Source organism: Porites lutea, chromosome 9, assembly GCF_958299795.1.
Source record: "Porites lutea chromosome 9, jaPorLute2.1, whole genome shotgun sequence".
NCBI classification, from domain to species: domain Eukaryota; kingdom Metazoa; phylum Cnidaria; class Anthozoa; order Scleractinia; family Poritidae; genus Porites; species Porites lutea.
Genome location: NC_133209.1, coordinates 1062309 through 1073366, shown reverse-complemented (window position 1 = coordinate 1073366; position 11058 = coordinate 1062309). Strand labels below are relative to the sequence as shown.

The 11058-nt window shown below is 38.5% G+C and overlaps 1 protein-coding gene across 1 annotated transcript; it reads right to left on the bottom strand.

Moving 5' to 3' along the window:
• Positions 1 to 1730: 1730 nt before the first annotated feature.
• On the bottom strand, positions 1731 to 3862 carry LOC140948533 (alpha-1A adrenergic receptor-like). The gene has a single exon (XM_073397783.1). The coding sequence runs from the start codon at positions 3457 to 3459 to the stop codon at positions 2299 to 2301; it is 1161 nt and encodes a 386-aa protein (XP_073253884.1). The 5' UTR covers positions 3460 to 3862; the 3' UTR covers positions 1731 to 2298.
• Between the last annotated feature and the right edge of the window lie 7196 nt (positions 3863 to 11058).

Here is an 11058-nt window from a genome sequence, read left to right as displayed (position 1 = left end):
GCATGTATTGTTTTGCTTGTTCATTAGTCGTTGGCGCGCTTTAAAGGAAAAAAAATTCGTTTCGGTGGGGCGTCCCTATTCCTTAGATGGCCTTTGGGCTTGATATAAGATTTAGCTTTTATTGTGTAGAAAGATAGACTTGCTGTGATTTTTTAGTACTGAGTTTGTCTTTCATCTTCCGCAACACAAAAAATATAATTACCTCGTGGCCATTTGGGGGCGTAAGTCTTTATATTAGCTGACATGCAGAACTTTTTAAAGGCCTAAAGGCGAAAACGTGGTATTCTAAATTCCATTCTGGAGCAAAATTGCCCTGTGAGCAAGCTTGTATTGTTGGCAGAAGTTGCTCCTTTTGTAACCCTAAAATATGTTTACTGAATACGTCTAAGAGTAAACTTACCAATAGACTATGTTCGATACAATTAGCTCAATATCGTAAAAGAAAACCTTTCTTAAGTTAAAGGTAAAGAGGGACAAAATGCAAATAATAACAAAAAAAATTAAAATAACGCCAGAAACTATCCACAGGATGTAAATTTTGGGCACTTTATAAATCAGTAAAGCCGGTCTGACACTGGTGCATGGTTAGCTATTCTTAGTATTGTTTTGTTGCCGAGAAGTCAGAGAACAACAATGAATTCCTCTTATGTAAATCAATCAGTCCTGCATGAGCTGGTGGGTGTTATGTTTGAAGTGAATGAACAAAATGAATATTCCTAAGTTTTTCATTTTGCATTTATCACATTCTTAGTGGGAACAGAGGTTTTGTTTCATGAAGCGGGACTAACACTTAATTTTTGACAACAGCCTCTCCGCTTAAACACAAAAGGTGAATGCTTCCAGTGAAAGTGCGACAGTATCGGTAAAACCTCTTCTAACAGGGAAATTTCTGTAATGATATTTTAGACAATTTTTACAAAGATGCTTTTACTTTACAATTAAGAGGCTAGAGAACTCTTACGTTTGAGTGAATAGTGTCATCCCAAAGTGTTTTTGTTTAAATAAAATGCTTGCCGTATCTTTTTTGCTGCTTTGCTATCATGGCTATACTTGACTATACGCTGGCTCCTTTGAGAAAAGAAATGTTATTCAGGGTAGTGTATTAAGTTGATCTGCATGAATGTGCACGATTATTTGATGGGAGTTTGAAGCAATACATAAAGTTCGAGAAATAAAAATTACATGTATTAAACAATGTTTCAGTCTCAAATATCTGAGACTCATCCACTCGGTAAAGGATGATTCGGCAAAGGAAGAAAATTCAGTATTACAAGTTCCTAATTAATCTACTCCTTCTGCCATCTGGTCTTCCTACTTTTAATATGACAAAACTGAATAAACAAACGGCATTTGCAGAACCTTCGTTTAACTTTTTAGTTTGGCCATCAAAAGCAGAGTGAATTATTGGCAGGACGTATACCAAGACTTCGAAGACTATAGATCATTTCCCATATCTATCAAAAACTCTCTCATAAAACATAACGGCTTATCCGAACGAAACAAACACATAGTTTTCTCTCACGACCAGCATATGCTCGGTGTCATCGCTACCACAACGTTAGTGGGAAATCACTCTTGGTCTTATCACACATGAAACTCCGCGGAGAACATACTTTTTAGTAGTCTTGAGCACAAACATGAACTCGTACAATTTGACCTGACGAGTACGCGGGTAAAATTTACAACGCCAACAGCCAACAATTAGAAACGAAATGTGGAACCAAGTTAAATCTGTGTTTTTATTTAAATAAAAAAAAATAGAATGACTGTTTATTGCACTGAAAACAAGCAGCAAGTTTTTTTGGAATTACGATGTCAAATGTATCACTTTAGATACAGTTAACACATAGTGTTAATGTAAACATACAGGTTGTTTTCGACCCTGTGAATTGCAAAAACGGAATCATATTTTATTTTAGGAGTACTTCCCTCAAGTTCAGCTGCTTTCTTTACCGTCAAAATAGTCTTTAATTTTTACATAGATAAGAACCAATTTTAACAAAAGAGTCAATTTGCATGCTAAGACTGATTCTTCTGGCGTTAAAAGCAAAATTAACGGGTCGTGTTTGTAAGTGTGTGTGTGTTTTTTTTTTTAAATGCGCCAGGCAACGTTTTATAGAATTGGCCAGCTATACCAATTAAGGTATCCATTTTGTTTCCGTGAACACTGATACCGCGTATATTTCCTTGCTTCCTCGACTTGTTTCATCCATCATTTACAATAATTGATTTATGGCATCGATTCTATGTTTTAACTGATATACATTAAGGAGTTGCTGGCGATAGTGACAGAAATCCTCAATTAATATGATGCACTCTCGATTTTGTCTCGTTTTGTTTCCACTTGCAGAAAGCAAACTTCTCTCCAATTGACTCCCACAAGCTTGACCGAAATTTTCCGTTCAAAAACCCGTATAAAAATGGGTTTAAGGCACTATTGAGAAACGTTAGGAGCATGACTGGTACCTTGACTGTTCTGGAGAAACGACGGTGATGAATAGAGCTATAGAATATGAAAATAAAGTAAGGGCTCCAACAGATTAGAAAAACCGCCACAATTAACCAAAGCATTTTAAAACCCCTCGCCTTTTGCCGTCGTCTGTTCTTTATGATCCTTGAGGTATATAACTTCTTGAAACGTGAGGTGTTAGTCGCAGAAGTTATTTCTTCTCCTACAATAGTGTTTTCTGGCGTATGAGCAATGGTGGTTTCACCATGGTAGTCTGTGATAACGTTGAGTTGGGAACTGCTTGGTTGCGTGCTGTTAATCGGGTTAGGTGGGGTCACTTTGGCTTGATGAACCCGGCGAAATTGTCTCCTGGCTGTGAACAGAATGGAGACATATGTGAATGCGATTATTGAAAATGGCCCAACAAAACAAGTTATGAATAAAAATATTGTGTAGCCGTTATCAGCTGTAGGTTTTCCGAACTCCGGCCGGCAAATTGATTCTTCAACAACAAATTTGTAGCCCTGTCCCCAGCCAATGACAGGCAGAATGGAGCATACAGCAGCATGAAGCCAAACATATACCAACATCATTACACTTTTCCTGTGCGTGACTAGGATGCAGTATTTCAGTGGACGACATATCGCCAGATATCGATCGATAGCTACTAAAACCAAAGTTAGAATAGACGCAATACACAGAACTGAGATCAGAAACCCTGTAAGCTTACACATGACCTCGCCAAATACCCATCGGCCGGTGATGGCGGACACTAAAGCAAAAGGCATACACAGCACGGATAACAAGAAATCTGTAGCCGCGAGATTAAAGATAAAAGAGTTCGTAATCGTTCGTAGAGATCGGTGAACCAGAATACAGCGACATATAAAGCTGTTAGCTACGGCGCTAACTATCATTATCAGTGTAAGAGAAACGCTTTGGACAACAATCAAGGCGGGGAGGTTGGACGCTTGCACTGGTTTAAGACTAGCATTCCTGGAATTGTCCATGCTCGATTCAAGGTCAACAGCGGAGTGTTCAGCTGTTGATACCCGATGCTTGTTTGGTATTTTCCTTTAAATGCTGCACTTATCAATGTCTTCGGCAAATTTTACACTAGGATCTGCCGGGACGCTAAGTGCTAATGTAGAAGCCTTGACGAGTCAAGATAATCCAGGTCGTTTCTCCTGTATTTTAACACATTTCTCGCGTAAAACATCTCCATAATACTTGCTTTTACTTCTTACGACTGCCTTCTGCTGTAACATTGAGCTTAAAAAAAGCATGATGAATATTTAAACAACAACTACATCAGTGCTCCGTATACGTGCATGCATGTCTTCCCCGAAAGCAATTAGATATGTGCGCACGTAAGAATCCATTACAATCACACACCTGCCGAATGTAAATAAAAACAACAAATTCACAGACTGTCCACAGATTTCCATTTCAATATCTGTAAATTGACTTTTGGCTGGAACAACTGATGTTGAATTTAATCGTATCTTCTTTTCGGTTTCAACAAAACACAATTTGTCTTTTAACGAGGTGTGTGCATTAAGGCCGTGAAACGAATTGTTTATAGCTATTAAAAGTCTACAGGAAAGCTAAATGAAATGCGCTGTTAATTAAAAGCAAACTCAGTTCTTTAAGATCCTTTTTGAACAAAAGAGCTTTCCTTTTAAAAGATGACTTTGATGGAAGTTTTCAACATGAGGAAGGGAACACACATTGCTAGAAAGATTGGTTTCTAGCATTGATTACACTGATAGCGGAGGGTTCAGATTCACCAGTGATAGAAAACGTTCCAGAAGTTTCCTTTTCGTGGAATCTAAAACAAATATTTTCGAATTCAAAGCCGTAAAAAGAGTAATAAACGTTAGAATTCTTTTTTCTGCTAAATCAAAAGGGTTCAAGTTGCTTTTTGTTGAGGCGAGTTCTGTTCTGTTCTGTATGTGGAACCTGGCAGTCTGCACCTTCTTCGCTTATCGCATAATGATGTTTAACAGTTTATCTTTAAAAAATATTCATTTTTTCCGATATAAGATCAGACCAGGTCAAAAATCAGTAAAAAAGAATTTTTTTTTCAGTCGGACGCAAAAAGAGAAAAAAGACAAGGAAACGAACACAAATGAATTTTCTTTTAGACAGCGCTATAACCTTTTCTGAAGCGTGACAGCACCAAGACTCTCTCTAATAAAGATTTCTTGTGAAAGAACAAACAAACGCGGACAGGCAGATCCTGTGCAAATATTTGATGTCAAAAGTGTCAAGGTGACTCGCCATTTTATGCAAATACTGATTTTTTTCCAAGTGAAAATCCCCTTTTAGAAATGACACCGAATCAATTTTGTTTTGATTAATATTCACCTTTTTTTTCTACATTTTTCTACAAATTGAAATCATTTTCATTTTGTTGTAAGAATCATGATCCCATTCTTTGAAATATAGAGTTCCAGGAACAAAACGATAACACTCGAGAATTTCTCCTGATGAATATTCGCTTTGAATTAATTTGGAATTTTCTGCAAAGCTACAATAGGTCAGTTACAAAGTATGAAGATTCATATTTGGCTCTTACGCTGAGGGGAATCTAACAACCATAAAAAAAAAATGAAAAAATAAAAAATCAATGAACCAATTAAAATTCATACTTGGCTGCGATGCTTGGGGGGAACAAAATAAAAGAAATCATCTTGAGGGTCAGAAATGAATAATACATTTCTTTTGTTTTATTTCCCCAAGCCTCGCAGCCAAGTTTGAATTTTGATATATCGAAAATGGTCTATTCCTTTTTCCCAGTGTCATCAATTAATGCCATTCCTTTTTCAACCTCGTTCCCAGGGTCTTCTCGTTTTCCAAGAAGACGAGAAGAACCTGGGGTCGAGGTTGGTCCTTTTCCTTTTTTTCTCAGCCTTAGAGAAAGGTATAAAGTTTAATAATTCGAAACTGGCCTATTTGCAATGCAGAGAATAATTATCCGAATTAGGTATCAGTCGACACCCAATGTTTCGTTCGTTAGTTGAATCATATGCCATGGGCCAAATTCATATTCTGAATTTTTTTAAACAAACATCCTTCATTCACACTCTGCATACATTAGATGCTGACTTATTATTCTCAAAATGGTGTTATGAAGTACATGCTAAACTTGGAAATAGAAGGGAAATTCCAGCTTTTAACGGACGAATCCGGTTCTTGACGCTGTTCGCTATATTCACCATGGACTGTTTCAATCATATTTATGCACCTGTTGGTTCCGCTTACGATACGATGAGATGACATTGTCACTTTAAATAGACCAAGATAGAAATTCATAGTGATCGTCTGGGGCAAAAGCGTGCAACAGAGTAAGCCTTTAAGAATAACTTAGTTCAGTATCCTTCCCAGCATTCTGCTCCAGCTCGTTCGCTCTTTGCTTTCACGTCTTTCACAGCACTGCCGCTGAACAAAACTGCAATGTACGTGGGCGACAACAAGAGACGCTAGAGCCCTTTTCTACTGAGAAGGTCCCGGGAATTACTGGGACGTTTGAGAGACGGGCCCCTGGAGTGGATTACATGAACGGAGCGCGGCGCAATCTCAGTTATCAGTTAGATTTTCGGTGATCTCTCAGTTAACTATTAATAAAAAACATTCATTAATTAATTTAAAAAACATCTTCACTACCCAGCTAACAATAAAACATTTGACCTATTCTCAGCTACTGGTAAAAATGTAGAGCCCCATCCTGTGTGAATTGGGACAAGGAACTAAAGGAGAGGGTAATTAGTCGAGGATGGACCTAAAGAGGTTCCTCTACCTTTTCCCCGCCCTGCTATCTCCTCCTGACGCTCGTTTGTTCTCGGCTTGGTTCCTATTCTCTCTTTTATATCATGGCAAACCAAAAATTGGCTGTCATTTTTCTGACAGTTTATGAATTTCTGCCTCGGATTAATAGTGAAGTTTCATGGTCCTGTTCACTCAGGCACGTACAATAAATCAGAAGGTTTCAAGAAGAATGTGCTAATTTTTTTAAGAAGAATATTTTATTATTTTTCATTAATGTACGGGTATTTTCTGGATGCTTCTGTGCTACTATCTCAGGGACATTTACATAGTGATAGGGCTTACACAGGCTTTTCAAGGTCAAGATAGCAAAAAAATGCAGTCCATATATACAGGTTATGAGAGCCTTTTATTGCCGGCTGTATTAAGGAGTCGTTTATTTTATCGACTGATTTCTGTATAATTCAATTCAGACTAGTTTTTTTTTATAATTGTAAAACCTCAGTTACACGACCCTTACGGGGTAATTCTGGTTGGTTTTTGGGGGGGAGGGGGGGGGGGGGAGATGGTGAGGAAATAGGATTGAATTTAAAATGAATGAAGGTATGTACACACAAAAAAGGTAGTCCTTTAGTGAGCTCAGGGGCACCTTGTTGTGGTGGTAGGCTATCTTTTTTTTGTCTGTTCACAAGATAATAGGACAAAGAGAGAATCTTAGGGCGTCGGCGGGGATATGTGGGATATTTTTAGAGGTTGTAATTAAACGGAAGTCTAATTCCATAGAAGTCCGCACCATAGTTAATTGAGTGGAATGGTTATGAAACCCGTCAGACTCCTTTGTTATATGTTTTTGTGGACCTGAAAGCGCACAACGTTCAAAAGAATTCCTATCGTTTTGATTGTATTGACCAATAAAAACGTTGCATTAATTCATTCCGTAACAATTTGCCAACAGAAAACAAAGGATTGTGCACTTTCACGGTACTTCCAACATAAACTGCAGCACTGTTGTTCTTATCATTGATGTTTGCCGCTTTTCATAACCAGTCTCCTCTAATAACTATATATATGTTCGCACATTTAAATCGATTGCTTGAAACGTCATCACGTCCAAGCGCGACTTTCTCAAAGCAAACACCTCTCCGGAAAACCAACTTCTGAATAATTTCAAGCGTTTAATTGGTCTAAATATAAAATAAAATAGAAACTATAACAGGATGAATTATAAGGCATGAAAGGGCGGCCTAGCCTCCCTGCAGACGTCCTTTGGGGTTCGTTCGTCACGCATTCATTTCTCCGTGGGGGAGAAATAAATGCGTGATGAACGAACCCCAAAAGGACGTTTGCGGGGAGGCTAAAGGCTGCTGGGATTGTTATTATTAGTTAGAGCAATCTTTATTTCAACTCCTTAGAATAAACATCCTCGTCTAAAGAAGAAAAAATCAATTATTTAAGGAGATTTGATGACCAACCCGGCCAAAAGACTGGGAGATTTGCCCTATGATAAGAGTTAATAAGTAATTCAAATTTTTGTACTTGGGACCCGACAACCGATGTCGTCGCACATGATTGCCGATACTTTTTTATCATTTGCATAATTGCATTTTAATTACATTGTAAAAATTAAAAATTTGCATAATGGGTAATATGGCTTCCAAGATCAAACTAACGAATATATTGGTAGATTTACTTTGCTTTTTAGTGGTTTTAGTTCTTTTCATCGCCGGTGAGGTCTTCATTTATGGAACTGACGAAGGTCTGTACCCGTTTAAGCGCGATTTTCTCTGTGGTGACACGAGTATACAATGGCCAAAGAAAGAAAGCACCGTTCCATTCACGATCAACGCGACTCTTTCATTTCTACTCCCTATAGTCGTGGTAAGTGATCAAGATTTAACTAGTTAACTATTACTGTATTTTCTACGGGAAAGAAAAGTACAAAAGACACTTCTCTATTACGGACAGTTTCCAATATCCCGACAAAATTCTCATATATTTTCTTTAAAAAACCCTCTATTATACGGACTCTGACTAATAAGGACAACGGACAGAGAGTACACAGAGTATTACTTACACTGCGGTGATCAGGTGAATCCCGAGTCCCGAATCCCGATCAGGTGAATCTGCACAGGGTGAATCCCGTCTGGCTGCTGAGCTATGCAAGGTGATGCAAAGCCCAGTCGCTGTATACCAAACAACGATTTGCGAAAGGCCTACAGAGGAACAAAACCGACTTTTTGAAAGCTTCAACAACAACACAAGAGATAGCATAAAGATCTTTTCTATTACTTTTTGTACTCGAGTTACTGCCGGTTACTGCACTTGCAAAATAGCGAAAGACGTTTTCAGAATTGAGCTTTACATTACAACTTTTAACACGCAGCATTGCGCTGTTTCGTTTTAAAATAGTAATTTGTCTGTAGCTGAGATGTACAATGTTGTATCTTACTGAAAGACGGTGTCTTTGTCCTGTGAATTAATAACTTTAAATGCAGTTTAAAGACGAGTCAGTGAGCCTCGTTTTAGCCACTGAACACTTAAAACTGTAAGTGGAGTCATAAAAGTGACGTCGTCATAGTGACCTCTTTTATACGGACAATAGAGTACTAAAGTGTGACGTCATAAAAATGAAATTTCTGAAATTATGGGATTTGTCAGGATATTCTGAAAGAACAATGTCCAAGAGGCCTACTTGCCAAAAATGAGCATTTGGGGGCAAATTGTCTCTGAGATCGTAGCCCAGTTATACTCAGAAAACTCCATACAAACCCTTCTAAGTTTTTTTTGGGTCGACCCAAAAAAAATTTAGAAGGGTTTGTATGGAGTTTTCTGAGTATAACTGGGCTACGATCTCAGAGACAATTTGCCCCCAAATGCTCATTTTTGGCAAGTAGGCCTCTTGGACATTGTTCTTTCAGAATATCCTGACAAATCCCATAATTTCAGAAATTTCATTTTTATGACGTCATCACTTTAGTACTCTATTCGCTCTCTCTCTCTTTTCGGTGTCCGTATAAGAGAGGTTCGACTGTAATTAATCGTTCACCCTCTCATATCCTTTCTAGAGTCCATTCATGACAAAATATATGTCTTCCAAGAAACAGACAAAGTTGACAAAATGTAAAACGGAACAGTTTCCAAAGAAAGCAACTGCAATCCGTTTTTTAACCCCTTGCAGGTGCCTCGGCCTTTCGTATATCAGTGCTTTGCTGTTCAAATGGTCCCTCTGTTTTAAGCGTTTATACCATATTTTTAATAAATTGTTCCCCCTTTTTTTTGGTTATGCCCGCATCACTTTCGCTAGCCTGACAGACCTTTATTTCATTTCATTTATTTATTCGTTTACTTATTTACAGTAAGGTTTCCAGTCACTGTAAAGTACTTCTTTTGAAAATTTCTGGTTTCCAATGATCTCGACTAACCTCGATGGGTAACCGGTCTGCATCACTGCATCACGTCTCAGAGATATGTTTTCAGGCCCGTCCTCCCCCCCGCCCCCCCTACTCAGGACCAGGGATTTGACACGATAGTACGGGATTCAGGAAAACGCAAAATTTAATCACGGCACCGAGACCGGGATTTGACTGATAGTAGAGTGGCGGGATTTGCCAAACTCTTGGCACCTTCCTTCCAGTCCCTGTAGGATGAAAAGCTACCCACATTTTTCAGGTGAAAACCAACCTAGAGAAATTTGCAGTTATTTGAGTGGAAAAGGCCAAAGGGCAGGGTTTATTGCGTCCGACAAGCCCAAAAATCACTCTAACGAAGGAAAGGTCTGGAAAAGAAGCAAGAGTGAGGAACGGTTGCACCCTTATTTTCTTATATTAGCTACTTTTGAGGCTGTTTTTGAACGAAAAGACTGTTTCGGGTCCAAGAGGTCTATTTGAGGGTAACGTTTTCAAAAATTCAGCCAGATATATAGAAGCTTATACTGCGATGGATATTTATAGAAAAATATGAAACAGCAAACTGATCCCTACGGCAAGGCGATGAAGAAGTAAACAAAAGAATGAAGCAAAAAGTATATATTTAAACAAATTGCCCCATATTTCTGTTTGATAACAAACCTTCTTCAGAGGCTAAAAGAAATGAAAATAGAACTAAACGTTCACCGGGGGGGAGGGTGGTACTTCCTTATAAGAGGCTAGTGGGGATGGGCCGCTGGATGCAGTAGCATTTTCACGTCTGCATTGACTATAATGGGGTTGCATTTTTAATGAATTTCTTGAATGGGGTGGCACATTTTCGGTTAGCAAACGTACCAGGATGTTTGTACTGTAGGTGAAAAGTAAAGTGTTGTTCATTCAATATAAGGTAGATACATAAATAGAAAGTGACTATGTTGGGATCGCGAAAATTACATATTTGCCCAAAAGTGACTAAGATGGGGTCTATAATTGGCCACAGAATAGACTTAAATGGGGTAGGGGCTCTGAGAGGCCAGAGGCACATACCCAGCAAAAATCAATCCTAGTACCCCCCGGGATATTTACCCACAAGATAAAAAATATTATTTTTCTTTCGGAAATGTTATCCTTTGTCATTCTGGTATAATAGGTACTAAAAATACATAAACATAAAATTAAATTCCTTTCGTGTTAATTTACTGTTAAAGGCCTTATATTTTTCTCTTAAGATCCGTCGAGTTCTCACACATGGTGCGTTTTGGCACAGAGAACGCTTTAAGCCAAAAAGGGACTGGGGCGAGACGAGAAAATACAGACTCTTAGTTTTCTTCGGTCTCGGGCTTACGCCCTCTTTTCTCGCGGCTCGCGCGTCCTACCCCAGCGACTTTGAAGAAAATAAGAGACTGCTCGCAGTTTAATAAAAAGGTGGAAAGT